This window comes from Myiozetetes cayanensis, unplaced genomic scaffold (genome assembly GCF_022539395.1).
Source record: "Myiozetetes cayanensis isolate MyiCay16 unplaced genomic scaffold, myiCay2020 scf19, whole genome shotgun sequence".
NCBI lineage: Eukaryota > Metazoa > Chordata > Aves > Passeriformes > Tyrannidae > Myiozetetes > Myiozetetes cayanensis.
The window spans coordinates 1,687,671-1,703,006 of NW_026087400.1; the positions used below are offsets into that span (position 1 = coordinate 1,687,671).

Below are 15,336 nucleotides of genomic sequence, written 5' to 3' on the forward strand. Positions count from 1 at the left end.
TGCAGAGGTGGGGCCAGCCCTGCACTGGAGCAGGCACTGAAAAGATTCCTGAGGAGAAACCTCTAAATGTAACCAACAGACTTTTCTCCTTTTACAGCGTGTGTTCAAGCCTACAGTATGTAATAACTCATGGCAAGTTAAAGAGTTATTTAGAGTTGCATTTAAGCCCTGCAATGACAATATATTGCAAGTATGACCTAACAAAAAAAGAAGAGAACCAGTGTTTTCTGGGAGAGTGTGTGGGGAAACCTCTCAGCAAAGGAATGAGTAATTTAGTATTTGGAAACTATGAATCAACTCACACAGTCCCCAAACTGAGAATTTAGTCCAAGTGGTGATTTTACTACCACAGGTTTTGCCACTCCCCCAGCAAAGACAACAGACACAGCCAACTGATAAAATTTTTTTTTATTATCCACTTTTGAATTCTTTTACACTTTCCTGATTATTTTGTGTAAGGTGAAACTAGAACTGTTTAAAAGACATACACAAATCTAGTACATCAATAACCAGGTATTTCTTTTTTTGCTATACTATTCTCACAACCACGTGTGTGCTAGGCAATATAACCGTCACAGAAGCAAACTTTAGGCAGAATACTGGTCAGTAAAAACAAAGCGAAAAGAGCTACCAGATATACAGACAGGCTCGGTTCCACATTCACTACTGCATTTATCAAGCGCCAAGTATTAACTGCACAATTTGTTCAGCTAGTAGAGGGGAGTTTTAAAATCAGTGCATGAAATTCTCTTCAGCAGACAGATGGACAAACAGATGGATCCTATACCTAAGTGGAATGTGAAGGCAGGGGATGATACCGCGGGACTGACAGGTGACTATTCCTAATCTTTTCCACTGCATTATTCACGCAACTCTCATGAGGTTTTATTTGATGGGACATGTTTGAAACATGGCTAGGTGAGGACGTTTGGAGCTCAAATATTACAAGGTACAAGCGTTACAGATGTGTAGGTCTGCATTCCAGCACGAGATGGGAAAGCCTGAATATTTGAGCCAGGTCCTGGTACTACCAAGGAATGGCAGGCAGGAGCTGAAGGCTGCAACAGCACTGGCAGCTCTCAAACATCCAAGGAAGAAACCTGTCCTCGGTGAGGCTCAGGCCTCAGCCACCATCCTGACATCACCCACAACCAAAGAAAGGATGACGCATGTGTGGGAGTCCAAAATTGCTTTAATGGAGTTCAAACAGGTGAGAGGGTCAAGGATGAACAGAGTCCAATGGGAGAAAAATTTCTGTAAAGTGAACTTAAAGATGGCTCAGTGGATTACTTAAGAGGTTTTCAGGATAAATTCCAAGTGGGAATACCATGGAGATTTTGACTCACCTAAGAGTAAAGTAATGCTAAAGTGGCAGATCACTTCATGGTATCATCCAAACTAATAAGGCCATTCAAAAAATTGAATCTTTTCCTATTGCAAGTCCATGGCAGTGAACCAAGAATTCTCACTACTGAAGAATATCTAAGGTGTAGTAACTAGGTAAGTTATTGCTGTGGGAAGGGGCTTAGTCATGCATGTCGTATGAGAATGAAAGCACTTTTAGAAGTCAAATCCCAGTTATCTGCCAGTGTAAAGAGTTTGGAAATCAAGCTGCTAACTCCCCCTTTACCCTCCTCCCCAAAACAAACCCCATCCCCAGAAAGACAGGATTGACAAAGTGAGCTTTTGACTGAAAGCGGTGCCTCAGACTCGGTTACAAATGTCTACAGAGTGTGCCTGTTCAGCTACCTCATAGCAGTGTCCCTAACTGGAATGCCGTACATCGGATTGGTTCCTTCCATGCCCCAGTGTCACAATAGAATCTCTATAACTTTCTGTACAACTTTACAACAGAATTGTACTTCGACTGTTTTTGGTGCCAGATTAAGCTTGCCAGAGTTACATAATTGATGTCTACCGTCCTACCAACGGGAGTTTTGCAAGGTCAGTCGCGATCACGAAACCCGTTATCACAGTGCTCAGTTCAAAAATACAGACACGGTAATCGGAGCCGTTAAAGTGTTCATCATGGGAAAGCTCGGAATGCCACTGGAATAACCGACCTCCGCTCTAGGTACACAGAACACCAACCAACCGCTTTTACCCCACAGACAGTTTTTTGCTACGTTGAGGTTGTGAAAGTCGATGTACTATTCTTTTTGCTCGTCGCACAAAGGGATTATGTGTAGGATACAGGGTGACATTGAACATAGAGTGAAGCGTGACAGCCATTAGTTCTCTCCCTCCCCAGCGTCCCCTTCGTCTCCCTGGTTTTCCGACGTCCATAGCTGTAAGGAAAGACAAACACGTGTTTGTGCTGAAAGCACCCAGAGAATTCCAGCTGCCAGGAAGGGGAGGACAGCGTAATTAGCTGTGCAACTTTCTCAGCTAAGAGCAATACAGAACTGAACTTAACAAACAGTAAAGCTAAAGAATAACAAACTGTAACACGAGTGAGATAACAAGGAAGAAACCAGCACAAGCTGGCAGCCTACCCGTAAAACTGTCTGTTGAGAACAAGCTTCACTTTGTGTTACAAAAAAATATCTGAGTTTGTTACAGTGGTTAACAAGTGATTTCTGGTCTGAACAAGCAAGTCTGGCTGGTCTGGTTACAAAAAGCAGTGCAGTGAACACATGCAGCCACCAGCTCAGAAAAGGCCTGTAATGGCACAGACTGCTCCAGCTTCGAGCTGCTGAGTCCAGCGTCAGGGAGTGCAGCAGCGCAGTGGAGCAGGGAGTCGTTTGGTTTGCCCCACGGTACTTACAGTGAGGTTGTCCCTAAGCAGCTGCATGATCAGAGTGCTGTCTTTGTAAGACTCTTCATTCAGCGTGTCCAGCTCTGCTATCGCTTCATCAAACGCCTGCAAACATGCAAGACAGCACTTTCACACTCTGCTCTCTGAAATGCTTACAAATCTGCCACGTTACTATTCCAATTCTGTGACAAAAGCTTCCAGTATTTTTTTTTCCACTACAAGAAGAAATGTAAACCAAACTGAGCACCAGACAGGCATGGGAAAACAGAAATCTTCAGGGGTGTCCAGATTAAAGCCCAGAAAACCTTCACTGCCATTCCACACCAAATACTGAAGAGGCAAGAGCACTCTGTGTCTCACTGAAAAATGATTCACATAGCTTGAAGTCAGGTACAACAAGAACAACACCTAAAAGCAGCACTTCCATTAAAAAGGAAGGTCTCACTGGTCTAAACTGGCAGTGAAAGATAAAGTTACCATTACACTTACAGATATATATATACTGTACATGGGTAACTTGGCAAGACAATGGAAGACAGGGATTTTTGACAGTGGGGTGGAAGGTTTTCAGTTTCTTTTCAAAACAGCAGAGAAAATCAGGTGTGTTCCACCAGAGATTAACAAAGCCATTCTTCCCATCCATCTGTGACTCTTGAAAATCAATGCTGCAAGTTTGAGAGCCATGAATAAGTGCTATTTCTTCTTTCAGGTTTCAAACATATGTAAGAATTTTAACTATAAAAAAAGAGCAGGAACAGCAGCAGCATTTTACAGCAAGACATGCCTTCTTGTTACAAAGTCTTACTGAAGTGTGTATTAAGAACACAAAGATTCACCTAATGCCATGCTATTCAAGTTACTACCAGACAATTTTCACAGGCACAAAAAGCTCCACTTGGAAGGTGTTCTAATCCTGTTTTAGAGAAAAGGCCAAGAAAAAAATGACTCACTATTTGTTTGGCACAACCCACCACACAAGCTTATTTTGGTCTCTGAAGAGAGGGGCACACAAGCACAGGGACACACAAGGACATTCAGGGTTACAAAGACGGACGCACAGACAACACTTCATGTGCATTTGCTAAGAAGTGTTCAAATTCAAATAACTATTTCACTTCAGAAATGCTAAATTAATTCAAGTGTTTTCAAACAAACACATTCTAAGAGAATTAGGTGGGCATTAAGAAGAGGCACTTTGTCTTCCCTGTCACTGGAACAGCTGCAGAAGCAAATTAGCTTTACCTAAAGCTGAGCCAGACCAGCAAACCAACTTACCTGAAAACATACGACAACGACAGCAGTTTAATGATAGCATTTTTAAGCAATTTGATATGAAAAAAAGCATAATCATTTACAAAGTGCTACTGCAACCACGTAATTATGAGCTCAGCCTCCACGAACACTGGTGATATGGAGAGTCTGCTTACCGTCTTTGCCAGATTACAGGCTTTTTCAGGAGAATTTAGTATCTCATAGTAGAACACAGAGAAATTTAAAGCCAAACCGAGTCGAATGGGGTGTGTTGGCTGCATCTCTTTCTTGCTAATTTCAAATGCCTCCTGGTAAGCTTGCTGAGAGTTTGCTACCGTTGCTGCAAGAAGTAATTACAACCATATTAATGCACAGCACATCTCTGTACTTCATGGGGAAAGTGATTCTCTTCTCTGTGCCAGCAGAGATTCGTGCAGTTACACATGCACACACTTCTTTCAGTGTTTGCAGATGTAAAAGCCTTCCACTGGCAGAATTGTGAAGGTAGAAATATGCGCTCAGCTAAAGCTCTGACACAGAGAAATTAAGCTGAGCAGTTCAACAGAGACTTAAAATGACATTCATTCAATATAAATTCCGACCAATCTGGATGGACACAAACTCTACCCAAGTCAAAGTGTTCTGGTGTTAAACACTCACTCCCAGCCCAGCTGAAGAAGCCACAATTATCAATAATAAATCCAGACAAACCACACGAGGAAGAAGAGGTATCCAAACTACTGCAGCTCTAGGTCATGAACTTTGTATTTTCAGGTTGGGGTTTCAGAGGAGAACCAACAGTCCCTTCCTGGCTAATGAGTAACAATAAGTTCCATGTTGGCATGAAACTAAGTTTGCAAGACATGGACTCCATCAGACAATCACAGGAGTTCAGGCAGAGTCCAGCATTGCTTTACCATTTCAGAATTAACTGGTTTAGGACCCAGGAACCCAATAACCCGTATTTGCATGCAGAAATATTGCAAACAGTGAAGACTTGAGCTAAATTCATAGCTTAAACAAGAGGTCAAGGGATTTTTCCATGAGAAAAAACAAAACAAAACCATTTTCCAGGAAAAGGATTTTATACTGCCAAATATGCTTGAAAATCAGCTCCTGTGGTCAGGGGCTGCAAGCAGAATTCGACTGGATTGATGAACATCTGTCAGTAACTTCTACTAATTTCAGTGAAGTCTTTCTCTAGAAGGGACTTGCACTGCACCCATCTTGAATACTACAGAGCAGTAGTAAAAACAAATAAACACTCCACCTTAGGGGAAAAGAACACAAGTACTTTTTACCCTTGATTCTGCCTGGCCCCAGAATGAGAGACTTCATTTCTACTTACTTTGCTTATTGTCCCCAGACGCCACCTCTGAGAGGTATCTGTAGTAATCACCTTTCATTTTCAAATAGAAGACCTTGCTTTCTGGCTGCGTGGCATTGACAATAAGGTATTTATCCAGGAGTTCCTGAGAAAGGAAACATCACCTCTTTTTAAATGCAAGCTGTAAAAATAATGTCTGAAACAGAGCCTTGGTTACAACAGTGAGCATGAACTGTTCAAACATTCACAGTGACTTGTGTCACGACTTACACAGACTCGTCGTGCCTACTGTTGTCTAAACTTTAAAAATAATAAAAAAAAAGAGAATCTCTGTACAGCTGAAAACTTGCTCTGTTGAGGCCACCCACCATTCCCTCCTGCAGAATTTAATGACTATCAGGGTTTACAGCTGCAAAGATTTTCCTTGAAACACACTGATGCAAACCTACGTCCACAACCAAACTAACAAAGCTGGACATCAGCACATCTGGCCACCTCTGCTGCCACAGACCTGAATTCCATGCAGATCTGTGAAATTTTCACACAGGAAATGGACTCTATCTGCAGCTCCAGCCGAAGAGCTCAACAGTGGCACAGTCAGCACAGGTGAACTCAGAAAGAGATGTACAGACTGACTGCACTGACAGCAACTGCTCCTGACTGATCTTACACAACCTGAACGGCAATAAAAGGAAGACCAAAACCAGTGTGGGGGAAGATGTACAGACCTCCTCTACTCCAAAAAGGAACTAAACAAGCCTCAGGATGTCAGCACTCATTAGCAGAAGAATTTAAATGGTCAGCCTTTTAGCAGGACCATCCCCCAGCCAGCAGCCAGGGGTCTTCAGTGTGGCCTTGTTTGCTTTTTTCTGCTAAAAAAAAAAAAAGCTCTTTTATAGCAAATTCCCCAAGAAACAAGCTAGATGACTGAGATGCTGGAATTGGATCCAAGTACGTAGCTATGCAAAATTATTCCCCTGCTAAGGTGCTGCAGTGTCTACAGCACTACTAAGATTCCTTAAGCCTCTCTGAGAAATGCTGCAGTACTAACTACTGTTATTTTTGCTGTTGGATTATTACCAGAACATCATTGCAGATATCCTGCAATTCAGCCTCGATTTTCTCACGATATTCTCTTCCCATCTGCTGTTTCTTCTCGTTCCTCTCTGTTTTCTGTTCGATGCTGGAAATCACACGCCAGGACGAGCGCCGGGCACCGACCACGTTCTTGTAGGCCACGGAGAGGAGGTTCCTCTCCTCGTTGGACAGTTCATGTCCCTGCTCGGTGACAGCCTTCATAGCAGCAGCCATGTCATCGTAACGCTCGGCCTGCTCGGCCAGTTTGGCCTTCTGTACCAACTCACTTTTATCCATGGCTCTCCTGCAATTGGTGGGGGACAAAAAGAGAGAGAAAACGTCTCCTGGTTGTCCACACTGTGGAAGTTCACGCTGAAGGGTGAAGCAGATCTTACAGTCACTGATAAAGAGGGAAATCTAGAAATTCTAACAGAGTAATATAGAGGGTTTCCTGTTAAAAAATTATGGACCTTTTGCCAAGCATGTATAATTTCTATGTGTAAATGACTAATCACAATCCTGAAGATATGAAAGCATCATTCTTCATGAATGCAGCAGAAGTCATACTGGCATTAAGCACAGCCCTATGTGAATCTTTCCCCTTTCCTATACTGGCCACAGCTCAACTCGGGAGACACTAATCACCTATTCTGACCCAGAAACAACCAGATTTTGGATTTTGTTTCCCTTCCCTGCTAAACAACTACTTAGAAGCACTGGACAGCTCCTCCTGACACTGAGGAGCTTTGGCAAGCTGCAGGAGGTGTTTCTGGGGGTTTACATAAACCATACCCAGTAAAGCTGTAGTTGTTGGCAACTGTGGAAAGCCAGAAAATACGGGGTTTTTTTACACATGCATCAATGTACACATCATGGATCATTCTACACAGCTACAGGGCTGCAGCCTCAGGTTTTCAAGACCTTTTAAGTAACACTGACGTTCAGAAAATCTGAATGGGACGTGGCCCACAGGGTGGTCACTACTGCAAAACAAACTGCTTACACGGAAACAATTTATCATTTCTGATAGTGCAGTTCAGCAACTGGAGCCAAGAAAAACACCCCACAGGACCACGAGGCCACCGCAGAGCTTAAGCAATGAGAGATGAAGCGAGTAAGGAAGGGTGCTGGTGAGGCAGCTGGAGTGGTGCTTACTGCTCCACCACCATCTAACATGCAGTTAACTCAGCCACTGAGCTACCAACCCCACACTCACCATGCCACCCAGGACCTGGCTCCCAGGAGAAATTAAACAACTTCCTCTGCCTTTATCAAAGCAAAGCAGACCTCAATACTTCACAAACCCCAACATACCCTGAATTCATCTGTAGAATTCTGCAGGTTTGCAAATTCACTTTTGGACAGACCCAGAACTGTTATTCTCGTCACTACTACAGAGCAATAATTACCTTCTGCTACTCTCTAAATCCTAGTCAGGACTTTCACTGCCCAGGTAAGTTTTCAGGCTGAGACCAAACAGCCTAAAAAAAAAACTTCTAAAAGAAAAATAAAGGGCAGACAAGAACAGTAACTTTACAATTGCCTTCAAAGGCTTCTGTTCATTAGAGAAGCATCTACAGCCCTATTAGAAAGAACCAACAAGCTGAAAGTGATTGCTGCAGCCTTTTCCCTGGCTCTCACCTTCAAAGATTCCAGTCTGACAGGCTTCTGATGGAGAACATTTTGCACACACTGCTCAGCTTGTATTTTACTCCAAGTATCACCTACCACACTCTTACACAGGAAAACCAGTCCCCTGTACTAAATCCTGAACCAGGACAATGAGATGCAGACCCAAATTCCCCCTGTGTGTTTGAGCAGTTTCATACACTGCTCGTACTGCCAAGGACGAGCCCTAACTACAAAATTATTTTGAGATGAGCACATTCTACCCCTCCAGCTGAAGATACTCCACTTTAACAAAAAAAAAAATAATCACCCAAGATATCAAGTCAAACACTTATTTCACATGAAAGCTCCTGAAGTAAATCCAGCAACCAAATGTACCTGCTCCGTATCTGCAAGTCTAACTCACTCCTGCTTGCCTTTGATCCTTTGTAGATCCTAACACATCCATCCACACAAGGCACTCAAAGCAAGCACATGGAATGCTAAAAGCAGTCTCCTGGAAAGGGACCTTTTGCAGACTGGGCTGCAGTTCAGTCCCACTGCAAATACTGTGTTTAAACTCGTGGAACCTGGGATCTATTGAAAGGTGACACACACACTTCAGATGGAAGCCCTCAACAAGCCAGAGTGACTTTGGGTAGCAGTGTGACAAGTTCTGGAGGTTAATTTGGTTCTCTCTTCCCCAAAAAGCTTTTGCCATGGGGATATGCTCTACTATCCCTGGCTTTCATGGGCTTATCAAAAGGATAGCTCCTGACTGTAAGGGGGAAAGTGGGATTTGTGAGGTGCATTTCTTCTCTCTGCTCTGGAGCCTATCACAGGAACAATGCACAACAAGCCCAAGGAATCCTCAGACCCCTTCCCACTGAGAGAACCCATCCCACTTTTCCCTGCTGAGTCTATTGAACCTCATAAACCATTCCCTTACCTCAGCAGTAATTGCAGGCTGGGTGCTCAAGGCAGGAAGCAGTTTGTGAGTGGCATTTCTCTACCCACTCAGTAACACCTCAACAAGAGCAAAGTACACCTGAAGAATGTGTTTTACATTGCAAGAGCCAACTTTAAACAACTGGACATTTAAACAAAACAGTTTCAGAGCAGTTCTACTTTCCTCACTGTCTGCACAGCTTCTAGAAGTATTTCTATTGCAAGCATCTTATCTTCTCCTCTTCTTCTTATGGAATGTTATTATTATGTGGAAGCAGCCTGCTTATTGAAGTCCAGAGGCAAGTAGCTCCAACAGAGTTTACATTTTGCCATTGAGAAGTCAGTTTTATCTTTGATCTGCACTTTGCCAATAGTGGTCTAATCTGTAGACAAGTCATCTGTGCAGAATTCCATTCACAAACAACACAGAGTTTAGTTTTGAAAGGGTGCAGAGTTTGTTTTATCAAGCTCACTGACATATTTATATTTAGATGCAAGACAGTTCACAGCAGTCAATGGGTTCATACAAGGACACATGAAGGAAATCACAGAGGGAACTGCAGGGGCACAAAGACCTAGTGGATAAAAGAGATTCAGCAACCAGTTTAACATATCAATTACACAAGTGAAATACCAGCACAAAGATTAGAATGTTGTTTCTCATGAAGCAACGTTCCTCAGCAATGCATCCAATTTATGCACATCTTAAATGTAACTCAAACCAATCACTGAAGATGGAGCTCCTCAGAACCTCACTGGCTTAGTTTTGACATCAGAATTCAGTATACAAGGAGTTGAGTTTAATTAATTCATCTTCATATCTGTACTGTTAGCAGGTTTGCTATGAAACACAAAGTATTACTTAATAATATGGATTTCACAGAACTGAAATGCAGTAAGGAAAGCATTGCCCACACCAAAATATCTGCCATTGACAGTAAGCCTACCATTATTTCCTCCCCAGGGTGCTGCATAAAGAAACACTTAAAATCCTCATTTGATTCTCCATTGCTTACCTTGTTAGAAGCTTGGAGAGAGCTTTGCAGAGCTATGCTGGCTTGAGCTCCAAAAGAGGGAAGTGTTTGCCAGAAGGAAAAAAGATACAAGGAAAGGAGTGATGTTTGAAAAGGCAAAGAAGCAACTATCAGTCATAACTGGTCCCTCCCAGAGAGGAGATGAAAGCCACGCTCTAACAATGGATCAGTGTGCCACAGTCTGAGACAAGCAAAGCCTAGAGCTAAAAATACTCCTAGGCCACACACAGAAGCCATCTACCAAAGGTTACCTGCAGCTAGGAGCAAAACACACAGAGGTGATGAACGGGAGGCTGACAGGAATGATCTATTCTAGCACTAGTGAAGCCATGCCATGGCGGCAAGGGGGAAAAAGGGAAGGTGGGAAAAGGTGCAGGGACGTGCAGATCACAGCCATGGAGGAGTCCTGAAAGTTGCCTGTTCTAAGCAGAAGATTCTGATATTAGATGCATTAACACAGTTCAAATTCTTAAGACACTGTCTTCTTAAGAATCTGTTAAAACCACAGCTTAGTAGCCCTCCAAGAAGAAGTGGTTGGCCACTGTTCACAGCAAGGAATGCCACAGCCAGTAGTACCACCTGCCAGAAATTTGAATCACACTAAGTCCCACACTTCAAATGTAATTTTTTTGTTATTATTTTTCTCTGTCTCCCATACAGCCTGGAGCTCTTTCAATCTCTCTTGCAAACACAGAAGAGCGTGTATGCAGGCACGAGAAGTTACAAGTATTCACTCCCACCCCAGAAAAGCTTTACACCCGAGTAGAGAAGACTGAAATATATCACAGAGCATCAAAGGTAAAGGTCAGAACCCGTAAAACTCATTAGTTTGTAGCTGCCTGCATCTTTCAGTGGAAGATGCAGGGAGAAGGGAATGGTGTGACCATCCAGACACCCAGAAATGGATGTTCACATCCCAGTAACAGCTGAGGAGTAAAACATCCAGCTACTGCTCTTCAGAAGGCTGCAGGATCTTGAGAGCTACACCTTACCATCTGCTCTGTAGCCTTTATTGTTTCCCATTCCGATGGGCTGTTCAGGACAAAGCCAGAACGGATCAGAACTAACCGTGTTTCAAGTCTGCAGAAATGAAATGAAAACTGGCACTGAAAAAAAAAAACCCTGCCTTATATAACGTATTGAACTGACAGTGAACTGACAGGACAATACTAATAAGCTTCCCTTGGTCTGAAGTCTGCTGCTCCTGATGACCTGCTCTTCTCATGCTAATTAAACCATCGATTTTTGGGCGCTGTTTTCCTCTCTATAGCAAGAACTATAGCAAGAACGAGACTCCATCAGACAAACCCCTCCCATTTGTAAAATACTGGTGAGAAATCAGGGTGGGCACTGGTTTGACATGCTGGTCCCCACTGGTTAACAGACCCGCATGTTCCACTGTGAGAAGGGAATGTGGAGCCAGATTTGGTGACACGGGTGGCAATCCTTCCCAGGCACAAGCTCCTTTCAAATTCTAACAGGAAAAGCAGCAGACTGGTACAGAACTTGCAGCTCACGCTTCCAACAATAGGTAAACGTACCTGGATTTGATCTCTGGATGGGCAATTTATTCCGAAATTAAACATTCATGTGAGGTGAGCGGGATTTCAAATTGGAGTTCTACAACTACAGAGAGTGAGAGCTTTGCAGACACTGTTTCTAACACAAATGGAAACTCTTTCTCCATAACTCAGGTACACACATGCTGACACAAGTATCTGCACGATGGGGATGGCATTGCCCCCAACATTTATTCTCTACAGGAAATCAATCAACTCCTTCCGTGCAGTGCAAGAAACCTCCCTTGCTTTACTGCAGTACTGGGCATTTGATGTCATTACTTGTGTTTCTCTACTTGGTTCCCTCAATGGTTAACCGTGCATTGCTAAATAACTGACTAGAAGATGAGTGGGTCTGGTAAGATCTGAACAGTAAAATCTTACACAGCTGTCAGAAGCTTGGGTATAACAAGATCAGTATAATATCCTGCAAACATAATGAGGGAAAAAAGAAAATAATTTTCCCAGTCGTGATATTCTTGCTGGCCTCGTGCAGCACGTTACTTTGGCCTCCCCTGCATCTACCCTGGCCTTCACCTGACACCCTTATGCAAATGCTCAGATAAAATTAACACTCTATAAAACCATGCCTCAACCTGCCCTGGTCACCTGCCATCATTACCTGTTGCTTTCTAAATCTGACCAACATAATTTTTGAATAAAATGAAAACCAATGGTTTTCCATCTCCACAGAGAATTACAAAATGTCTGTGACCAGTCCCAATAACGTGGGAACACTGATACTGTACAGACACCTTCAGTTTAGTGACAGGAGCCTTGTTCTTCCCAATGCCAGGCTGAAAAGCCCAGCTCTGCTCCCTGCCCACGGCCCTCACTCAGGTGGAGACACGCTGGCACTTCCACAGCACAACACACTCACGTGGTAACACCTTTTTGTTCAAACTAGCAGAACTGTTTCTGGCGAGGGTCCAGGTGGAAATAGTGAGTTAGCCCGAAAAATCTCCCCCCAGGCATAAAGTTCATGCCAAACGAATGTATTCATATCACAGGTAAATCACTTCTGTTAATAATAAACTGTCAGTATTTATATTACAGGGTGGGGCAAGAAGTGTGGCATATAACAGACACACTGCTGGTTTTAGGATACCACACGGATCAGAGTACGAGCCTTTACCTCATTAACCAAATAATTATTTACTCAACTCCTCCTCATCTGAGTTTATTCACATGCAGCACAAAACGCTGCATACTGGCACAGGCCTGCTCAGGAAAAAATAAAAAGGCTCAACATCAAAATAGCAGAGATCAGAACATGCGGTACTGACATAATGAGGTTGAGAAAACTGCACCAGGCCCATCTGTGCAAGGAGTCTATCACTTTATTGGTACCGATTTAATAAACAAAATATCATGCTGGGGATATTTTCGCGGCCCTTCGATACGAAGGGAGAAAGAGGCACTCGCGTTCTTGCTGTCTTTTCCAGACCAGAACACAGCTCTGAAACAAGAGTAAGCCCTCTTTTCATTAAAAAAAAAAAAAAAGCACTCAAATTTCTGACTTTGAGGCGTCCTGCAGCGACACAAATATCCCCTCCTCCCGCCGCTGAAGTTACCAGACCTTAACAACGTTCTCAAAGCCTCCCAACAGGAATTTTAGTGTGTGTTTTTTTTTTTAACCCATGATGTTTTTTTTTTTTTTGCTTTCCCCCCCCCCCCCAGGGGAGGAGAAAAAAAGGCATTTTAACTGAGAAATACACCTGAAGGCAGCCAATTCACCCTGGGGGGGGGGGAGAGGCCGACATAAAACCGCCGTCACTTCACCACCACTCGCCGGGGTGAAGGGGAAACGATGATTTTTTTAAAATTTTTTACCTACCTCCATCCAGCTCGGGGTGGGGGAAAACACTGCCCAGCAGCCCCTGTGAGGGAAGAACGCGGCCCTGCCCAGGTGAGCGCCGGCCGCGCCCCCGGGGGCCCCGAGTGACTCACCGGGGCGGGGCGGCGGCGAGGGCCCGGCAGCGACGGGCACACCGACCCGGGGGTAGGAGGAGGAGGGAGAAGCGACCACAGGCTCTGCAGCTGCTGGCGAGGGAAAGGAGCGGGCCGACCGGCCCGCTCCTTCCCCCTTCGCCCCGGCAGCCGCAGGCCGCGGCGGGCGCGCCTCGCCGACCATCCCCGACCTCCCCCAACCCTCACCAACCCCCCGCCCCTCAGCCCCCTCACCTTGGCGGCGATCGCACGGGGAGGGCGAACGGCCGCTCGCACGGACAACACGCTCCTTTCTCTCTCCCTCCTCTCTCTGTCTCACACACTCTCACACACCCTGAGGGCTCGGCCCCGCTTCCGCCGCCGCCGCGCCCGCCCTTTCCGCCGCCGCCACCACCACCACAGCGGGCACCGCCCGCCCGCCACGGCGGGGCGGTTGTCATGGAGATGGGCCCTGAGGGAGTTGTGGGGGGGATGATGAGGGGGATGAGGGCTCGGAGAATGCACAGACACACACAGGGCTGCCCCGGGGGAGTGGGGTGGGTGATGCCCCGGGACGCACCGGGAGGGGTTGTGGGGCTCTTTTGTGTCTCTCCTCCTCCGAGCGCCGCGGGAGGAGGTGCGCCCGGTAGGATGGGGGAGAGGCGGCTTCTCCGGCGGGAAAAGGGACCGGAGCTCCTGGTGGCCTTGCTGTTTCCCACTGGTGGTTTTTTTTGGGATAAGAATCACAGGATTGGTTAGGCTGGAAAAGAGCTCTAAAATCATAGGAGTCCAGCCCATGAGCCAACACCACCATGTCAACTCAGTGTCACCCAGTACCAGCAATGAAACAGAATTCCTGGTTTTCTTGCTGTTTCCCACTGTTCTGGGTTAAGAATTTTTTTGGATAAGAATCACAGGATAGGTTAGGCTGGAAAAGAGCTCTAAAATCACAGGAGTCCAGCCCATGAGCCAACACCACTGTGTCAACCCAGTGTCACCCAGTGCCAGCAACAAAAGAACCAGAGTTCCTGGTTTTCTTGCTGTTTCCCACTGTTGTGGGTTAAGAGTTTTTTGGATAAGAATCACAGGATTGGTTAGGCTGGAGAAGACCTCTAAAGTCACAGGAGTCCAGCCCATGAGCCAACACCCCTGTGTTAATTCAGTGTCACCCGGTGCCAGCAACAAAAGAACTGGAGCTCATGGTGGCCTTGCTGTTTCCTGTTGATGGTTTTTTGGGGATAAGAATCATGGGATCACTTAGGCTGGAGAAGACCTCTAAAGTCACAGGGGTCCAGCCCATGACCCAACACCACCGTGTCAACTCAGTGTCACCCAGTGCCAGCAACGAACCAGAGTTCCTGGTTTTCTTGCTGTTTCCCACTGTTCTGGGTTAAGAATTTTTTTGGATAAGAATCACAGGATAGGTTAGGCTGGAAAAGAGCTCTAAAATCATAGGAGTCCAGCCCATGACCCAACACCACCGTGTCAACTCAGTGTCACCCAGTGCCAGCAACGAACCAGAGTTCCCGGTTTTCTTGCTGTTTCCCACTGGTGGGGTTTTTTTTTTTGGATAAGAATTATGGGATCAGGTTGAAAAAGACCTCTAAGATCATAGGAGTCCAGCCCATGACCCAACACCCCTGTGTTAATTCAGTGTCACCCGGTGCCAGCAACAAAAGAAACAGATTTCATTATTTATTGCCGTTTCTCACTGGTGTGGGTTAAGAATTTCTTTGATAAGAATCACAGGATAGGTTAGGCTGGAAAAGAGCTCTAAAGTCACAGGAGTCCAGCCCATGACCCAACACCACCATGTCAACTCAGTGTCACCCAGTGCCAGCAACA

General features: G+C 45.1%; 1 protein-coding gene across 2 annotated transcripts; it reads right to left on the reverse strand.

Moving 5' to 3' along the window:
- Positions 1–393: 393 nt before the first annotated feature.
- Positions 394–13,885, reverse strand: YWHAB (tyrosine 3-monooxygenase/tryptophan 5-monooxygenase activation protein beta). Of its 2 annotated transcripts, none has more exons than XM_050313616.1 (6): positions 13,747–13,885; positions 6,417–6,717; positions 5,358–5,481; positions 4,186–4,349; positions 2,768–2,863; positions 394–2,288 (listed from the first exon to the last, which is right to left on the reverse strand). In XM_050313616.1, the coding sequence occupies exons 2-6, from the start codon at positions 6,708–6,710 to the stop codon at positions 2,232–2,234; spliced, it is 735 nt and encodes a 244-aa protein (XP_050169573.1). In that variant the 5' UTR covers positions 6,711–6,717; positions 13,747–13,885; the 3' UTR covers positions 394–2,231. The 2 variants fall into 2 exon arrangements, with proteins under 2 accessions (XP_050169573.1, XP_050169572.1); XM_050313615.1 differs by lacking the exon at positions 13,747–13,885 and adding an exon at positions 9,986–11,054.
- Between the last annotated feature and the right edge of the window lie 1,451 nt (positions 13,886–15,336).